The 21,071-nt window shown below is 36.1% G+C and overlaps 1 protein-coding gene across 1 annotated transcript in view; it reads right to left on the reverse strand.

Annotated features, from left to right (window-relative positions):
* NIPBL (NIPBL cohesin loading factor) overlaps positions 1–21,071 on the reverse strand; it is a 159,922-nt gene that overhangs the window by 9,373 nt on the left and 129,478 nt on the right. Inside the window, 15 exon segments of the mRNA XM_032214687.1 lie at positions 717–907; positions 5,084–5,257; positions 8,826–8,916; positions 9,068–9,222; positions 9,317–9,410; positions 9,810–9,950; positions 10,710–10,846; positions 12,932–13,040; positions 13,833–13,886; positions 15,921–16,019; positions 16,233–16,367; positions 16,659–16,805; positions 16,905–17,003; positions 19,143–19,245; positions 19,369–19,583. Of these exon segments, the coding sequence (XP_032070578.1) occupies positions 717–907; positions 5,084–5,257; positions 8,826–8,916; positions 9,068–9,222; positions 9,317–9,410; positions 9,810–9,950; positions 10,710–10,846; positions 12,932–13,040; positions 13,833–13,886; positions 15,921–16,019; positions 16,233–16,367; positions 16,659–16,805; positions 16,905–17,003; positions 19,143–19,245; positions 19,369–19,583 (1,944 nt within the window).

The following is a 21,071-nucleotide window of genomic DNA, read 5'->3' on the forward strand; positions in this document are numbered from 1 at the left end:
CTAGTAAGACTCAAGGTTAGGAAGAAAGAATTCAGTACTATTTTACATTGCTTCTGCCTTTTGCTGTTCTCTCTATACCACTGCTGCCTTTTTCTATTTACTATATTATTAGACTCCTTGGAAATGTTTATGATACTGAAAAGCAGGGGGAAAAGAAATTGATAACTACAAATATTGGGCATGGAGCCATGTTACCTACAAGCCAATCTTCTCCAAACAGAGTCTGCCGCTTTTGGGTAATCAGCCCAGGAAATGATTCTAGAAGTCTGGAATCAGAAGGTGTTTTTTTTCTGTTGTAGCCTGCTAACTCTAAAATAATCCCTAAAGTCTGTATTTCACATTAAGAATTCATGGGATGTATAAATACTCTCCTATCTGATGAGGTTTTGGAACCTGAGGAGCTCATTACATTATGCTTTTAAAAAATGTTTGTTTTAAGTTGAATTGATTGACATAATAATAAGAATTGTCTGGAGTTTGTGAAATCAGATTAGATACATTACAAACAAACCAAATAAACTATGTAAGTAAAATAAATACTTAAATAAATTTTTGCTGAACATCCAGAAAAATATCCACATCTTAAGTATAAAAATATAGTGATTACAACAGATTTCTGTACTTCCTTACTCATTAGTAAGCTCTAAAGAACTATATGTATATTGCTCCCAGTCAATATTTTGCAGAATTGTGAACTTAAATATACAATTATATACCTGAACTGGATGGATAAGACCCTGGTTTAACGTGAGTGCAATAACATTGAGCGCAAAATGACGAACACTGGATTGTGCGTGAAAGAATGCTTCTAGGACTTGTTTGAGATATAGCTGCATGATGGAGCTGCTCATCCCTGAGGAAATATCACCCATTTCTTTCAGATCTTCTTGCTTTGCTACTTTCTTCCCTACAAAAATAGAAAAGAAAGGAGAAATCTTATCATAATATCTATTATTTATATATTGTGTACATGTTGAATGTATATTTTGCATTTCTGTTGCTTACAATAGAAATTGGAGTGCCACCTAATTGAAACCCACTTAATAAAGATGGAGTCATCCACATTAACATACCATTCTCCACTAACTGATAAACTATTTGAAGAGCTACCATAAGTCACCAATCTAGACACATGAAGAAAAATACAGAAGGGCTGTACCATTTCAGATAACAGATTGAATAGGATGGATTATTTAAGGCTGTAGGTAAAGATAAATAGTTTTAATTTGCCTATTAAAAAAGCACGCACATACCCTAAAAACCTTCTTCTAAGGGAAAGGATGTGCTCACTTCCCAACATCTGTCACAGCAATAAGAAGCAAGAAAAAGGGATCAGGTGTGAGATGTGCCCGGGAAAGAAGGGTAGACTGTATAATTATAATGAAAACTGCCTGAAGAAGCATATTACATGTTAAGCAAACAGGTCTTCTAGTGTCCTTAGATATAAGTGTATACAATTAAGATAAATACAGCAGAAAAAAGAGAAAAAATAGATGATGTACTAAACATAGAAGCGAATACTCTGATATGCATCCAAAAAGTGAAAAGAATACTGGGAGGACAGTATCTTGATTCAAATAAAGAAAATGATGGCTTTCCATAAATATAGTATCTGATTGAAAAGAAGCTCCATTAGGGTCAAATCAATATAACAGAACAAACAAGGAGTGAAATAAATATGAGAAGACCACCAAAAGCTTATTTGGATGTTAGAAATATAATACATCCTTGATGAAATATTCCAATTGTTTTAACATCTAGTTAAAAGAATAAAAATGCTGATTGCTAGCAGAATTATCAAAGATTGATTGATAAGCAATTGGTTTTCTATGCAATGTCAATGTGCTTCAAAATTTCCAGCAAAAAGAGTCAGAAGTATCATATTTGCCAACCCTAAGAATCTGAATATCAAAATAGTGTTATTTGATCATGGTGCCAAGACTCTACTCGAGTGACAGAAAATACAGTTCTGCTCAAGTTGAACAACTTGAACCAAGGTTCATATGGCCACTGTCCATTATTAGGATGCAGTTTGCATTGTTCCAGTTGTCCCAGTGAAAGTTTGACGTTAACAAGGAATAAAGAATTGCAGGGAAACATAAAGAAGAACCTCTGATCATTCATGTTCTGAAACGCTTCTTTCAGTGAATCTGCCTGATTCTGTCCAGATATTTAATGGAAATTATTGAGGACTAGCCTCATGATACCTAGTTAGGATAATGAAACGTCTGCAAGAAAACAAGCGAGCTCAAAGAGCATCAAGGACCCTTCATTTCAACCCTGCACTACAAATATTCACATTTAATGATTGATGGCATACAGGATGTATCATATATTTTGCAATGGAGTACCAGTGCTTTAGCTTTTCATTTTATCTAAGCACAGATATTCCTAAAGGACATCCTCACTATCTGGAAATATGGAATTTATCAGATCTGCACACTGATTTTATTTTTTAAAAAACCATCTAGCTTGGTACTGCCTATATTTTTAGATGCTACCTTAATAATTCTTATTATGTTTCCACCAGTTTTAAACTGTGAATCTAACTATAGATTATCCACCCTTAATAATAGTAATAAAATATGCTGCAAGATTGCAGAGTCTTACAAACAATGGCATAACAAAGTAGAAACAATTGTGCATTGAAATGGAGAAGAAAAAGGGGATAATTGAGGTGGCAATACCAGGGGATGGTAGAATAGAAGATAAATAATTGGAGATATGAGTCTTTAAGAAGACTACAAAGTATCAAAATATGAAAATCAAAATTGGGAGATTATGGCAAAAACTAGCCATGGTGGTCCTAATGGCTATAGGCACACTAGGTGCCAGAATGGTAAAATCCTGGATGGCAATTTAAAAAAATATGTGCACTGACATCAATCAAGTGCAAAAGGCCTTCTCTACCTGTTGAGACTACCTTCTCAAAAATCTTACCTAAAAAGAAGTTGGAGCTAGCACTAGTGAAATATCTCCAAATGTTTTTTAAGAACCAAAAATATCCAAGAGGATTTCTCTGTGCATACCATTAAAAGTAAAAATCAGGATTACAGATGAGGCAGGTATAACTTGCATCAGATACCGGGTGCCACAACTATCATCAAATACAAATAGGTATAACATGTATCTGAACATAGATAGTGAAACAAGAAGAATCCCCCCTCCTATTTTCAGGAAGTCGTTTTCCGAACCTCTAGAACAAGTATACGGATTGACTGTAAAATAGCAACTATGTCATAATTTGAAAACAGAGAACAGAAAACAGTGATCAATCTAAAATTTTACCGTCAGAAATAAATCTAAGGAATCAACTAAAATGAGCAAAGCAAGTGATAAATAGTATGAACTGCAAGTCCTAGCCCTCTGGTTGTATGCAAAGCCTTAGTCAGTTAAAGAAATAATAATCACAGTCAAAACTGAGGTCTTTGGTATAGGTTTAGGTTTAGGTTTAGATTTATTGGATTTATATGCCACCCTTCTCCCAAGGACTCAGGGCGGCGTACAACATAAAAGAAAACACATATTACAAAAATTAAAAGGGACATTAAATAAAGTATCCAAAAAAAACCCAATTGATATTTACAATAAAAATTTAAAAATTGAATTTAAATTAACAACCAAATTAATCCTATATTTTATTCTATTTAGGCCAGGCCAGCTTGCTGGAAAAGCCAATTTTTTAAGGCGCGTCGGAAGGACCAGAGATCGGGGATTATGCGAAGCTCCGGGGGCAGCTCATTCCAGAGGGAAGGCGCTCCCACAGAGAAGGCTCTCCCCCTGGGGGTCGCTAGCCGACACTGTCTGGCCGGCGGCCCCTTGAGGAGGCCAACTCTGTGGGATCGCACTGGATAGTGGTATATTTCTGAGTTCAACATAAATACCAGTTCTGATAAAAATAAATATCATATTTCAATGTTTAACCCTTCTGTAGTTCTTTCAGTTTAATAACTGAAGGCCAGTTAAATTTAATTAGTTTAGTTTCATTTAACATTCTATGGCAAAGAGTTTAGGGAAGAGCCACTCAGAGTCACCTTGTAAGGAAGATGGGCAGCATAAAATTAGATGGATGGATTGATGGACGCATGCATGCATGCATGCATGGAAAGAGATGCTCTAATGGTTTCAAGAATTGCCAGATATGTTTACTTTCAAAACCAAAATTGGAAACAGAACCCAGAATTCTAAACAGAACTGAAATTCTAAAATGGTCAGAGGTACAAGATTTTCTATCCATGCATTAGAATCAACCAACATAATGATTAGCTTTATTTAGATCAGATCTATTCAATTTGTGGCCCATGAGCTGCATGCTGCCTTGGACAGTTGGTAATGTGGTTCCGTATTATTTTGAGATTTATATACATTAAGTATGTTATATATTTTATATGTGGCCCAAGACAATTCCTTTTCACTCAATGCAGCACAGGTAGCCAAAAGGTCACACACCCAAGGTTCAGACAAAGGTTCACCCAAGGTTGAGACAAATAGCTCAGTTGCATTATGTGCTCTTGAAGAATAGAGCGGTTTCCTTGGGCGTGAAATCAATTGTCAATTCTACCAAATGTCCTTTTCTAAATCACAAAACCCATAGAGTTGAGAATTATATATTCACATAGCCAGAGTCCTTTTGGAAAGTATATTGGAAAAATAAAAACATAATTTGAAAATAGGAAATTGAGAAAGGAAAAAAAGAATATAATAAATAAATGATGACATATGCTCCAATAGTCTTCAGTAATGGCAAATATGAAGAATGTTTTCTATAATATTGCTGCAGAAAATTTTTAGAAAGAGTGTATCAGGTAGAGTAGCACACCTCCCAGTCTGAGCAACACACACTAGGAGGAAAGAGTGGGTTTCTGCCAAACTTTCTTAACTTTGGAATACTGTGAATAAAGCTCAACATAGGTGAAATATTTAGATGGGTTGCCAACAGAAAGTTTATTAACATTACATTTTACCTATCTCACTCTTGAAAAAGACATATGGACCCTGAATTGTGGTACTTAATATTAGCTTGATACTATATAATCAATTACACTGAAAATATTTATTGAATGCAATTGTATTTATCACTCACATTCTCTATCTGCCTGCTGCATACGTGTATCTTCCTCTTGAAGGTATGTCTGGAGATTTTTCAACACCTGGATTTTTAAATTCACTGAGCAGTTTTTATCAGAGAGAATATTATTATACAATGTCTTCACCTCTTGTTCAAACATTAGACCTGGGTGTTGTATGAAGGCGAATCCTGAGGAAAATAAGAAAATGCAACTGAATAAATCTTGTTGCAGAGTTGAATTCTTAACTTTATATCTAACTTTCTACCACAGGAAATGTTTTGTTTCTTTGTATTTTATTGTCTCCTTACTTATACAAACATTTTGATATTATCCTGCTTCAAAACACTTCAGATTTATTCATAAAGTAACAGAATTAAGAATGTCAAACCAGGTACAAATAAACGTAAGTTACAAGAGTAGCTTCATTGTTACTATAAATATCCAGTGGAGTATTGCAGCATTAAAGATTTTGCAAAAGGGCAAGCAAATTGAGGGCTTCCTATCACTTATGACCCAAAATATTATATTGTCAGGTGGATGCCACTAATAAGGAATGCTTCTAGGGCCAAAGTCTTCTTGCCTCATATGGAATTAAGATCCATAACAGAATTTTGGGGAATGAATCTCTACAGTTTCCCTAATTGAATATCATCAATATACTGATACTTCAACCCAAACAGAATAAACTTTCCAAGTAGTTTCATGTAGATTTTGAATAGTATAGGAAACTACCATAAACACCCACACTGGAGAGAGGCCAGGAGCACAAAGACCTTTTTGCATTAATACCAAAGAGAATTTTCTACTCCAGAAGGAGTTGAAGCACCATAAAAGAATGTTTTCTGCTTCTAGTTCTCATAGTCTAGAACAGTGATGGCAAAACCTTTTGTAAATGTGTGCCAAAATTGTGCGTTCCGCCTACCTGCGCATGTGACCCCTGTGCATGTGCGCATGACACACACACCCCGTGCGGAAGTTCAAAATGATTCAAACATCCAGTTGGCCCGTTGGGCCTCTTTTTCACCCTCCCTAGGCTCCGGAGGCTTTCCTGGAGCCTGGGGAGGGCGAAAACAGCCTCCCCCAGCCCCCCGGAGGCCCTCTGGAAGCCGGAAACAGATCGTTTCCGAACTTCTGGTTGGCCTGTTGGGTCCATTTTTGGCACTCCCCAGGCTACGGAGACTTTCCTGAAGACTGGGGAGGGCGAAAACAACCTCCCCCAGTGCTCTGGAAGGCCGAAAATAAGCTGGCCAGCACATGAATGCGCGCTGGAGCTGACAGCTTGCGTGCTGGAAAATATGGCTCTGCATGCCACCTGTGGCACACATGCCATAGGTTTCCCATCATGGGTCTAAAATAATACAATGGTAGATAATATAAAATGCTTTTGAGAGATCTAATAAGATCAGTTGAGAGTGTTTTCCCTCCAACCAACAAACTTCACTGACTATGTGACTACTGCTTTTTTCCATCCAAAGAAAGACTGAAAATCTGTTTCCTCTGTAACTCAAGCCCCAGAAAGGAAAGACTGGAGATCAGGTTAGTGATTGGCTCAAGAGATAATTCAATTCAGGAAAGAATACATCACTACCTCCTTCAAGGTACAATGGGACCTCGGTTCCACCACAAAACCGCGTTTGACTAAACCACGCTCGACGAAACTGCGTAGCTGACGTCATCAATAGGGCGACAACAGCGCGGAGACAGAAGCACGCTGTAAACGCTAAACCTAAAATTAACCCCTAAACCTAAACCTAACCCCCCTAAACCTAATCCTAAACCTAAAATTAACCCCTAAACCTAACCCTAACCCCCCTAAACCTAATCCTAAACCTAACCCTAAACCTAACCCTAATCCTAACCCTTAACCTAACCCTAAACCTAATCCTAACCCTTAACCTAACCCTAACCCTTAACCTAACCCTAAACCTAACCCTAAACCTAACCCTAACTCTTAACCTAACCCTAAACCTAACCCTAAACCTAACCCTTACCTTAAGTTGAATCGGCTTGCTTTCAAAGCGCTATTTAAAGCGCCCTTCTTTCTCCGCGCTGGCTTTTGTCGCCCTGTTGATGACGTCAGCGACGCAGTTTAATCGGGCGCGGCTTAATCGAGCGCGGTTTTGACGCGTCACGGTGGGACCTCAGGTGCCGACCATAATCCATTCCAGGACTTTGGTTGGCACCCGATTTGGTCGTGACCAGAAGTAAGACTGACTGCGCATGCACACACACAAAAAAAATGCTGCGGCAGGGGAAATTGCTGTGGCTGTGTTTATTCGGCACCTAAGGATGTGTTCGTGACTTGAGTGAAAGTGTTAGCAGATTTTTTTGGTTGGCACTCGAATTGTTCATCATCTGAGCCGTTTGGGACCCGAGGTCTCACTGTATGTGATAGTTCTCCTCCTTTAAAGAGGCATTTATCACTCCAGAATACTGTTGCACATACTATGACCAAGTACTGAAAAAAACCAGTGCAAGGCTCTGGCTCACAGGTGGCACAACTCCTGTTATGGAGAACTCTGCTCCTTGATCTCTGGAAAAACAATCCAAAACGGTATGAAAAACTCTGTCCATTTGGTATATAATTTGAAGAAATGTGGACAATTTTATCTTTGACAAACCTCACAAAAATGTCACATTAGCTAATGGTTAGATCTTCTTCCACCTCTCTATCAAAAGGATATAGGCAACCCTAAACAAGGCTATTGAATGCAAATCTGCAGGTGTAATAAGAGCAGACAAGTAGAAACAGTTTGCCACTATTATTACCATGGTTTAGTATTAAACATGGATGTGTAACTGTGTTTAGTTAATTCACTTTTTATGTTTTTCACCTAGTACTACTCCGGCCATCTCTTGAGCCATCTCAATTCCCAGAGGTCTTCAGAATATCAAGAAGTTCTCCAGGACATATGTTAAAGCAGAAACCACTTAATGCCAATTTTGCGTAACATGCTAAATAACTTGGAACAAGCATCTGATTTTTATAGAGGCTTTTAAATCATGAAACCATCTAGAATTCATACCCAAAGATATGGAGAAGTCACTTCACCAATAAAAGCTTAGATGATTTCAATACCACTATCAATATGAAATCAGGACCTCAAGAAGGCAATCATAGCAGCACCTCTAGTGACAGTTAAAGGTCTTACAATAAATTATTGCCTCAACCCCATCCAATTTCAGTATTGGGGCTATGATGCACAAAGAATAGTGGTGAATAAATCTTGAATCTGGTAATTTCCCCATCCTTCCCAATCAGGTTCCTATGAAGTAAGACAAGTCCACACACGCTCATGATGAATAAATGTGGTCTTACTAAATACAGACTTGACAATAACTAACAACACTGACATCACCTAGGCATAGGAGGACTAGCACAAGTGCAGGCAACCTTTTTCTTGTAAAGATTGTACCAGTACTTCGTGCCATACCTGTAACTGCCCACAACTGCTTATTTACATTTTATAGTTATTGCAAACTGCACAAATACAAAATTATTAATATGTTTTAAAAAACAGAACTATACAATAGTAAGCTGCATCAAAGGCACACAATTAGATATACAAAAATACATGCTAGCAAATTTGCACCATCTTTCCTTTTCTGAATATAGCTGCTAGAGACTATTACAATAATCCAAACTATATTAATAAATTATCTTGGACTGTTTTATTGAAGCAGCAGTCATTTTGCAATGATCACAAGCAACTACTGATATACATAATGTATTTCAAATCTGTTATAAAATCTTACCTAGACCAATGATAGCTTTTGTTTGTACCTCCTCATCTGAATGTTTGGTAAAATACATTAACAATTCAAGTACTTTATCCTTTATGTTAACCTGTTTAAAAAGGAAAAGGGTACAATAATTTAAAAAGTGAAGGAAAGTTTCATTTCCATTTAAAGACATTTATTAATATCTAAAAACAGAAAAATAATGGTTGTATTAGAGATTTCCATCCATCCAAATATACTTTTAAATATTGTATTACCTTACTGTTGCCTTTAAAATCTTCTTGATCAAAATCAAAATGCCGGCATAGAGCTCCAACAGTAAAAAGGGATCTTAGGAGTGCTGGTTTATTTGCTGTAAGTATAGTGCTATTTGGATCTTCTTGATGTTGACTTTTTAGTTTTGAAAGTGCACCTAAATTAGAAAACCTATTTTATAATGCTGTTTTCATAAACATTGTATATCTTTAAAAGAATATTCATTTAAAAAATCTAAATATTTAACTTACCATAGTATCTATTAAAACAAGCCCATACAAATTTAAAATTCTGTGTGACTTTGTTAACAACAGCTCCAAGACAGCTGACACAGTGCTGCACTACCTAGAAACAAAGGGGGGAAATTATTGCAGAGTAATGGAGAAATCAATGTTCTGCTCTTATTTTACAGATTTAGTTAGACTTCAAGGCCATCATAAAAATAGTTTTTATTTTAAAAATAGTTTTATTATTTTTAATAATTTCTATCTTCTTTACTTAAACAAGCAAAGTTTTGTTTACTTGTATACAAAAATAAACAAATAGTTTTAAGTAAAATATTGTTTTACTTAAACAATATTCAAGTAGCATATGAATAGTTAAAATAAAAAAGTGAATTAGCTAACCATATTTTTATATTCATAAAATCAACATAATGACTACAATTTCAATGTTCCCTTTGAAATACAGCATTTTCTACCGCAGTAAAACAAGGTGATTTTTAAAGTAGAAATTAAACCTTACTGTCATGCCATATTTGATTATGAGCTTCATAAGATCTTCTTCCATTGTAGCAAGGAAAGTCTCACTTGGGTGTTCCATCAGTGGCACTACCAATTCTAAGATCTTAGCAACATTGCAGATGACCATGAAGTCATTTTGGTTCTATAGAAAATATTGCATTCAATTAATTATGTCTATTGTGATCCTTTACTATATCATGAAAAGCTCAAGTTCAACATTAGAATAAAGCATCCATGCTACTGAATGATACAACACCATGGAATAACAACTCAGCAGTCACAACTTGTGTACATGAACTAGTACCTTTTTTTTAGTGTGCAACTCTCATTACTCAAAAGGTACCTGAGAAAATCTTAAAGGGCTGATAGACTGGATTGTTTCTATCCTACTTTTGAATCATTTAAATGATGAAAAATGGGGCAGAAATGTTAGAATGAAAATAAAAACATACAAAACGTAGAAACACAAAGTTGGAAATGGCAATTAAGTCCATCCCCTGCTCAGTGCAAGAATATGAATGAAAGAAGTCCCAGAAAAAAGCTACGTAGTTTCTCTTTGAACATCTCCACTTTCCACATTTCCAAACTCACTTCTCTCTGGATAATCAATTCCATTATCAAATTGTTCTTATTGTCTAAAAATTCTTCAAAACAAGTCATTTAACAAGCAAATTTAAAACCTAGAAGAATAGATGTAATAAATTCAAAAAGAATTTTAAAGCAGCTTATTAAAACACAACAATGGGAATGATAAAAGTTAAATAGTAGTAAGAACAACCCTAGAAGCGGACAACTAAATAGTCTCAAAGCAGATTTTAGTGGTTTCTACCCATACATTAATCTTAACTTCAGCTGAAACAGATACTATAAAGATAAGCAATCTGGATATGTTAATACTTACACTGCATTTAGTTGTAAGATATGGTTGCATGGTCATAGCATGTTTGACCATTAACTGAGGCCTGATTTTGCTGAATAAAAATAAAGTGGTTATGCAAGCTACCAAGCGACTTGAATTCAAACCCTTGTTGTCAGAATCTGGAAAAGAAATATCATTATTTATATAAGCCCACACAAACACTCATCTGCCAATCAATCATTAATCTAAATGGCCAGCTGAATCAAGTCTCTCAAGTGAGAATATTTATAGTTGGCCTGATTATGCGTAGCATCATATTGTGCTGCAAAAATAAATGATTGCTGACTGGGAAAGCGCTGGGCACCACACAGTTCCTTTATCCTTTCATGTGCTTTGTAAGCCACTGTTTATGATAGCCCAAACAGAAATATTATTGATCAGGCCAAAACCTGATTCCAGTCTTAAAGCTAGTACTATTATCATAGATTTCAGATATTATTCGGTCTTACGTTCAATATTATCACCATGACAATATTTTAAATAAATAAATAAATCATATAGCAATAGGAAACACTATATTCAGAAAACCAATATTATTTTCCCAATGTAAATTAAACTAACAATGCACATTTTAATAGTTATAAAGTCTCACTTTAATTGTGATCCTTTGCATTATAATAATATGAGCTCATCTGGACAGACCCCCACTTTTTCATATTCCTCTTCAGAATGACCCCAAGGAATCAAAAAGATAATGGATATTTCACATAACAGTTCCTTTTAACTTTTAGCAGAAGTACCTAAGTGATTGAACTCCTACTTTCTTGGGTGACTGCAAATCAAGTGATCTAGTTTTTTTATACTATATCCTATTCCTGAAAGCTTTCCAGTTCTATACTGTGGCTAAGAGCCTGAGGCAGAAACACTAAGAGCATAATTAAAGAATAAAACAAAACCTGAATGTGATTTGGCCTTCCTTTGCACTGCAATTCTGAAAAATTATGCAATTACTTCTAGTTTGTCTATTCATAAAGGATAGTACTTTGGACACCTAATGAGAAGGAAGAACTCACTGGAGAAGAGCCTAATGCTGGGAAAGACTGAGGGCAAAAGAAGAAAGGGACGACAGAGACTAAGGTTGCTGGATGGAGTCACTAAAGCAGTCAGCATGAGTTTAAATGGACTCTGGGGGATGGTAGAGGACAAGAAGGCCTGGAGGAACGTTGTCCATGGGGTTGCAATGGGTCGTACACAACTTCGCAACGAACAACAACAAATGATAGCCATTCCAAGTTAATAGGAATGTAATTTCAAGATACTGTAACACATTACACCAGAAAAACTAAGATGTGTTGGACGTGTTTATTACCTTGAACTATTTGTAAAAATAATAAAGGCAGTAATGAAATAAATAAAATAACCAAATAAGTTGTGATGTCAAACAAGGCTGAGATAAACCATCATGTCATGCTTTATTGAGCATTTCCCCTCACAAACTGAAATTGTGATGAAAAGTAAAACCCCTTTATCTAAGGGTCCACTCTCACAAGAAAGTGTCTAAAATTCATTACAGTATTTATTCCTTCTGTCCATTAATATTAGTGGTCATTTTAACTTTTTAACGAATTAAAACAGTGAGAAATTAGTCTCTTAAATTGCAAAGGAAAACCTTTTCTTGAGGAAAATAGGCGTATCAAAAAAGTTTTGCCTCTTTTGGAGGCATTTTTCAACCACCCAGAAGAGAATCTTTGCTGCCACCCAATGGCTTGTAAGAAAGTTGTTTTCTATTTCCGCAGGAAATCTAGTGGCTTCTAAGTAGGAGTACTATGCAAGCATTTTTTGTAGAAGACTGGAGAGGCTGGATGAAGGTTTTCTTTTCTTTCTTTATCTTCCTTCCTTCCCACTTTCCCTTTCCCTTCCACTCCATTCTATTAATTCGTTGCACTGATATAAATTTCCTTGTCTCTGAGGGGCTAATCTGTTGGTGGCTTTTAACAAATTAGGTAGATTTGTTTATGTAAGAGTGACATTGCCTAAATGCTCTAATATAAGTTTGCTCAGAAATGCTTCCCTACTGATGTTATAAGAAGCAGAAATAAAGGAAGAGACAGAAAATAACAGGTTTAAAAGAAACAGAGGAAAAGAGAAATCTGTGCACACAAAGAAAGGAGGAAAAATTGCTACCAGCAAGCTATCTTAATTTTAAATTGCTACCAACAAGCTATTTTAATAGTATATGATTGAAATGGTCATAGATGCTTTACCTGCCAAAGATTCCTCATACTTCAGAATATGCTCAACCAAATTGTCCACAAGTTGAGTACAGGCTTTCTTGACAGGTTTGTATGACGCATCCTCTTCTGATTTTAACAACTGTAAAATAAACAGAATATAGTCTTTTGTAAAAGAAAATTAAAGACAGCATCTAACTGGATATAACAAAAATAAACCACTAATTTGAAGTAATAATGGAGAACAGATTACCCCAAAATACATTTTAAGGAAACTTATTTAAAGTGTTAATTTAAATTGATTTTTATTTAGAAGCTTAAACAGTCAATAAATATTTATCAAATAGTATACATTATTCTAAAAAAAATGTGAACTAACTCACTTTGCTTGTTATTCATGTGTATATTCATTTACTGCTTATCATAAACCTGGGCTACAAGTCTTAAAGCTTTTTAAATTATTTATAACTGAACTAGGATACATGCCTTAATAAATATGTCAAGAAAACTAAGCTACGCAAAGTAGCCTTTCAAGAATTAAGAATAATATGTAAAAAGCATTAATGAATAAGCAATATGAAGAAGATATTCATCCATGAAATAATGTAATTCATTTTTGAATTATCATAGTGTCTTGCCTAATGGATGGAGGAGGCATGTCAATATTTCCAATACATTGGGGAGAGATTCTTTTCATTTCTTTCGTTTGATTTACCTACAAACCAGTAAGAAAGTCATTTTTTACTGATAATGGGACCTCCTAAATTCTTATTAGATTGTTAATTGATTTTTACACTTTGTATTGATTAATTTGAATATCCTTTTTCTATTTGTTGTGTTACTAAAAAGCTGCATCAATTCTGTTTGAAAAAAAGATAAAAATAAAAGGTATTTGAATGAAATCAAGGTCCAGAATATCTGAATCATTACGTACATTCTGAAGAAGCTGTTCAAACCAATCATATCCTGTATCTCTACAAGCTGCAACCTATGAAAAAGAAGTGTAAAATTTATTTGCAAATAAATTTATTTGTTACATTCTGAGTTCACATATTAATACACACAGAGAATATCTATAAAATACATCAATTTCTCAGAAAGCTGTTCATAATCTATGAAAACCACCAAATTAGGGGAGAGAAACCTGTAATTTTGAACATAGAATGCTAAACTAATACATAGTAGGACAAATGTTTTTCCTCCAGAAGCTTGGTCTATGCACATATCAATGCTATTTTCATAACACTATTTTAATTGACATTTAACAGATTAAATATCTACTGAAGCATTTGTACATCTTCAACTTTCATACAAAAAAAGTTAATTGTTTATACCTAATAAACAAGATATCCAAGTAAAATGGATTGTTTTCAAGAATCCTTAATTAGGGTCTTAGCTGAACTTGATAGCATTATATAATGCAATTATATATATTTTTTTCTTCCACATTATGCTATTCCAATTTTTCTCACTAATTTTAAAAAATTCAAATATGCTATAAGTTTTATAAACACAAACCTATTGGGAAATAAGTTCTACATCATATTAATCTAGCTAATAAAAACAAATGTTTAAAATATATTGATAAGTGCCTAAAAGTTTGGATACATATATTGTGCTAAATCGTGGTCCAACTATAATTTGTTAGGCAACAAAGCACATAACACAATGCCTTAGACAAAGTGGTTGGGATCAGACACTACACAAACACAAAATCCAACAAAGCAGAGTGTAAAATAGCAGTGCATAATGCGTAATTCTCCAGATGTTGGCAGACTGTCCTTTTTATCATATTTTGCCCTTTGCCAGCTAGAGCTAATGAGAGATACAATTCAATAAAATCTCTACCCTTCTTTTATAAAATAGCCAACCTTTACTTAGCACATGTAGCAATAAAACAATTTTTCAGATTTTTCAAAACCCAACCAGAAAAATAAAATATTTGTACTACATGAAGCCCTTGCCCTATAATCATTCATTCAGCAACCATTTGAAGTAATGACAGCACTGAATTAATGATTAATACAGCTGGTCCTTGGAGTTCCAGCTAACCCAACACTCCTGTAGTCATGTGATTCTGAACTTGGAGCTTGGCAATTCATTCAAATGACCAGTTGACAAGTGCCCCATCATCACCATTTGCAATCTTCCCTGTCAGCTTCCCTAGAAAGTCAATAGGAAGCCAGAAAGGAAGGTTACGAATTGCTGGGGCACAAATTCTGCCCCAACCCCTCTATGCTGATGCTGCATTGGCCACTTGTGCACTCCTAGGCAGCATCCCTGATTCTATGTTTCCCTCACACCCTCCCTGAGTCACATCCAGGGTAAATTTTCTGATCCCTAAGATTTTTCTCATGCACCCCCTCATATCCTCAATGATCTGTGTAGAACTTCTCTCATACTTCCTCGCTGATCCATTCTCACACACTCCAACACCCCAGCACACACTGCACTTATGCACCCCCCCCCACCTGCAAGTTTATTCTTGCACTCCCCCTCCTTCTCTCCCATGTGGTGCTCCTTGCATCCCCTAACCCTCTCCAACCTATACCATCCCCTAGCAACCTCCCCAAACCAACTTCACAACCTTCCCATACCTCTCACACATCCTCCCTTTCCTCCTCCTGCGCTCCTTCATTTCCTCCTTGATTTAATGGCCATTTACTTGCCTGCGGGTCTGGGACTATAAATTCCTGCCGGCTTCCTCAGTGACTTTGGCTGTGCCATCAGGAAGTCTGGTAGTGCCAGCAGAAAGCTACCCCATCTAAGGACTGTGAGATTCCGTTAAAAATGGCAATTGGAACTATAGGAATTTCTGTAGCTAAGCAATGCTGTCACACTTGACAACTTACATTGTGTTCACTCCCAATTGCTGTTGAAGCTCATGGACTACCTGTATTGCTTTTGTTTGAGTGACACCAATGAAGTAACACTTAGTCTTAAAAAGATGAAAAAGAAATACTAGGAAAATATACTTTTGAACACAGACATAAATGTTTACTACAAATAGTCCCATTCATACCACATCTGTGATGTTCAGGATTTTTCTGGTCATAGCTTCTTTGTCATTATGTGGGGTTGGAGTGAACCATAATTTCTGGAATGTCTCATTTACCAATTTCTGTAAATAAAAAATATATCTATTAAGAAAATTAAGTCGTTAAACCTGAAAAAGAAGTAAGTATAAATTTCAATAAGCAGCATTATTACCACTACTAGCCAAGCTACAGTAACATTGCTCACAAGAGCTCAGCTCAATTTAACGTGAATGTATAAGTCAAGGGAAAGTAAAATCAAAGCAAGCTATAACAGAAGCAACACATGCTGCATATACCTTAATGCCTTCTTCATCATTAACTCTGCGAATCATTTTCACACACATTTCTGTAATTTTGGGGAAGGTTGGTTGTTCAATGCAGATATCTCTAAGAATCTTTATTACTCTTTTTCTGACACTAATACCAGTATCCTAAGGGAGGAAAAAGAAGACAAACATATTTTCTATAATTTACAACATTGCATATTATTAACTAAAAAATAAAAATAAAAAACAGATATAAAAACTTTAATAGCAACCAATAGTTGATACATTATGGTTATATGGTGCACTTTTTTAAAAAATTTCTGCAAATGACAAAGTTCTCCTAATCTACCATAATAAAATCCAAGAAGCTTGGATTAACAAAAACTGTAACTATGTTTCAAATTTCAGTCTATAAATGCTCATACATAACAGAGGAAAATGTAAAACTATTCATACCAATATTCGCTCAATCAGCATGTCATAATACTGTTCGGCAAGCTGTGGTCGACAAAGCACAAACCGACCCAGTAACTCCACAGCTGCTTCTCGCACACTTGTGGAATTATCCATTAACCGTCCATGAACACCTCGTTGCATATCCAACTATAAACAACAAGCAAAATAAACAAAACCAGAAGAGTTGCTTGAGAGAATAAATACAAATGGCTGGTTAGATATTGTCTCTCCTTTTCTTTTTCTTACCCTGGCTAGAATGCTGGGGTCCACAGCAACTACTTCAGACAAACACTTCATGGCTTTTGTTCGAACAGCTATTGCATTTTCACCAAGCACACGCAGAATCTATTTTTAAAAAATGGCATTTGTTAATCACTACTTATTACTTTCTGAAAACAAACATGCAGTGGAATCATTCCAAGATTAAAGCAAAATAAAAAGTAGCTATTTAATCATCTGTCATAACCTTGCAAAGAGAATTATAACAATAGTTTGACATCAATACCTGGCAAAATCCTTGAAAGGAATGGGCTTGTGAACCCTACGTTTCTAACAGTTTATCAGAAACCAACATTGATTTGTTCAAAATAGGTGCGAGACAAATTTTTATTGTTTTCTTATAGAGGGTTGATATTTCTTTGACAATGTGACCAGATTAGTAGACTAAGGAGATACAGTGGATGTAGCGTACTTAAACTTTAGTAAAAAATTTGATAAGTTAGACCAAATGTGTGATGGATGATCCCACTATCAGATAGTTTCACATTTGATTGAACAACTATGATCCTTAATGGGTCTATGTCCACATAGGAGAAGGAATGCAGTGGAATATCACAGCATTCGATTTTGAGCCTTGCACTGTTTATTATCTTTGTAAATGTCTTAGTTAAGGGAATAGACAGTATTCATAAAAATCTACAGAAGATACAAAGTCTGAGGTGAAGGAACTGCTAACACCCCAGAAGAGAGGATCAAGATTCAAAATTTCCCACTTCTATTTAACAACTACATGAGGTTTCCTGGCAAGATTATCCATTTGCATGGTATAAGTATCATTAATGTAAGGATGAAGCATATTATGCTTCTCCACCCCGGCCAATAAAGTTATACTTAAAAAAAAATTCCCAGCATTTGGAGGCTGCAGGAGTCCTGATGGAGAAGAACAGATTTAGACTTAATCATACTGAATGCTGTGGGTCTTAGCCACCCCCACGCCCCCAATATGGTGATCTTCCATCATTAAATCTAGATACGGTATCATTCCCCCAGACAGACAAGATGCACAATTTGAGAGATCTTTGGCACCTGATTTTTAGCAGATGGCAGCTGCAGCCAGAAAGGCCTTTGCACAAATCCATCTGATCTGCCAACTGCATATATCCTTAAAACGTCCAGGTGCAATTCAAGGGTCTGTACTGTTTACCATTTACAAAATCCTACATGATACAGGATTATTTACAGAACCACCGGGCTTTAATTATGTTTGAATGTCCCATAAGATCCAATAGGGTTGACATGCTTTGAGTCTTTTCTATGAAGTCATACCACATGATGGGATGTAAGATGCATGCCTTCTTGTTATGGGACCTGCCCTATGGAACAGCATTCTCAGGATGCAACAGGTTGTAACCCTGATGGCCTTTTACTAGACTTTGAAAACATGACTTTTACTCTGAGCACTGGAGAAAGTTGTTATATTCTCTAAAGCAGGGGTCCCCAAATCCTGGTCTGTGGTCCAGTGCCGGCTTTGGCCTCTTTAGAACTGGGCCGCAGAAATGACGTGGAAGTGCACAAAACTGCATTTGTGCAAGCAGTGGGTATGAAGGTGAAAGCATTCCCTCTCCTGCCCCCCAGCCACTGCAGGTCCGCAGAGGAGGAAAGGTTGGGGACTGCGGCTCTAAAGATGAAAGAGAATTATTATGGTTGATCTCAACTATTATATTTTCCCTTTTGATTCAGTTATTTTTTGTTCACTTGTTCTTAATTCAATGCTCAAAATCTCAATCAAGTTTGGCAGATGTATAAACTGATTAAACAGAGTTCAGATGGGGGAAAATATTGGTCGTCTATATCTGGTAATTCATTCTCCAAGAAATGTGAGCAATCACTTCGTTAAATTCAGATTATATTTATGACAGTGCTATAACAATTGCAAACATGATACAGCTCATATCCCTAATAATAAATGCAAATCAATAAAGATGAAGTTCATGAAAAGGTATTATCCTTCCTTATCCTTTTAAGACAATGATTCGATTGAATGGTCTCATGCATAGAATGTATCACATTTTAGGAAGGTATGAAAGGCATGCAGAATAAATAAAAATGTTCATGTAACTGATAAAAAGAACCATGGAAACGTGGTGTAATCACAGCCTATTAAATACCTATGCTCAACAATGAACAGATATTGCACATTACTGCATTAAGTGCTTGGAATCAGGAGACAATCCTCACTGCATTAAAACTTCCAGCAGAGTTTACCTGTGTCAAATAAATATCGAAGCTCTGGGCAAACGGCCTCATAGAGGCCAAATAGCGCACAACCAAGCAAGCATCTTCGTAGTCCACAGTATCAGAATTCATCCTGTAACAAAGTTTGCACATAGTTACTTTAGACTTTAAGGAAAAAAGTACAGGACACAAAGAAAGCCAAAAAGGACCTTAAAATAAATAAACCTGTTTTTACTGAACAATCCAGAAAACTCACTTTAATGTACTGAACTGAGATGGTGCTGTTTTAATGATTTTTCGAAGGAATTTTTTGCGACCTTCTGCTCGATGCATAATTTGTCCTGTTGTCTCAACCTCTTTTGAATGGTGAGTTCCTTCAGATGAGTCTTCATCCTTCTGAGACTTCATTGCTTTCTCAGTCTCCATAGTAGTATCCCGAAACCACTGAGCTATATAAAATTTCCGAGAAAACTGGTATAATAGGACCATGAATGGGAAGAAAGAAAAAAGTCAGAGGCTGTTCAATTAAAAAAATGTTTTCAACATTATATTATTTCCTGGGATTAAAAATATTAATATAATTCAAGAGAGCTGCTACCAGTTAAAGCAGATACAGGTAATCCTCATGTAATGACCATTCAAAATTATGATGGACCTGCTCAGTGCTACTTATCACCCAGTTCTGTAGTTACAACAGCAGCATTACTACCCCAGTTATATGAATTTTGAGTGCTCAGCACCAGTTTGCATTTATGGCCATTTGCAGCATTTCACAGTCATGTTACCATAACTTTCAGCAGTTTTTGTTGGTTTCAAGCAATTACTTCCGGTTTCTAGTAAAAAAACATCTATTGAAGAAAATGGGTTCTCTTAATGATTGCAGTGCTTGCTTAATAACAACACCAAAAAAGGTTGTAAAATCAGGTCGTGTGTTGATCCAGCATAGCCACTGGTCAGGAAAGATGGAAGTTACTTTCTCAATCTAAAAAAATCTACACTGGGAAAATCAGCTGTAAACAACACTGCATGAAATGGACTAGTGCTCATTGGAAATAAGGCAAATTCCTATAATCACTGAATTGGAACTTTCTAGAGGAAAGGCGGCATTATGTATCATGCAGGTAGTTCTTGATTTTTGAGAGTCATTTAAATGATCACTCAAAATTATGACAGCCTTGGAATCGGTGTTTTATAACCTGTAAAGCACTTCTAGACACTAAAAAACAGTGCTGCCAACATGGTCACACAAATATATTTCACGTGCACTTACAACCAGTTGCCAAGTGTTGTGAATGACATCATTCTGAAGGCTAAACAGATTTCTAATTCTTTAGAAATATCGCATTCAGTAGCTTTTGTAGCTTTCTGTGAGCTTGCTTGTTTTATTGCAGATGTTTCATTACCAAACTAGGCAACATCATCAGTGCTAGTTCTTATTAGTTGTTAGTTATCATGATTGTTTGGGAGGCCCTTTCTCCAAATCATACAATTTGGAGAAGGAGCCTTCCAACAATCATGAGATTGGGGCTCACTTGCAGGATGGCACAAGGCAGCCTCAGTAGGAAGGCCATGTCTCGCATTGGCTAGGCTGCAACTGCAGAAAAAGGCAAAGGTAAGTGAAACCAGGCATGGTGGGTTAGGGAGAGGGCCCAGGCTCGGGTCACTCTGGTGTTGTGAGACAGGGAAAGGGCCATTTTTTCAGCACTCCACTTAACAACCCACATGATTGCTTAACAACTGCAACTGGGAGAGCTAGTATTGAGGTCATTGAGCCTCATTGGGCTCTCAGTCCAACTCATCACACAAGGTTGTTGTGGGAAAAATAGGAGGAGGAAGGTGTAATATGTTTGGCACCTTTATGCATTATTTATTTGCATAAAGAATGAAGGTGGGATATAAATAATCAAAATAAATGAAAAATAATAAATGACTGGAACCTCCTCCACAGTAGACTCAAAA

This window comes from Thamnophis elegans, chromosome 3, assembly GCF_009769535.1.
Source record: "Thamnophis elegans isolate rThaEle1 chromosome 3, rThaEle1.pri, whole genome shotgun sequence".
Taxonomy (NCBI): domain Eukaryota; kingdom Metazoa; phylum Chordata; class Lepidosauria; order Squamata; family Colubridae; genus Thamnophis; species Thamnophis elegans.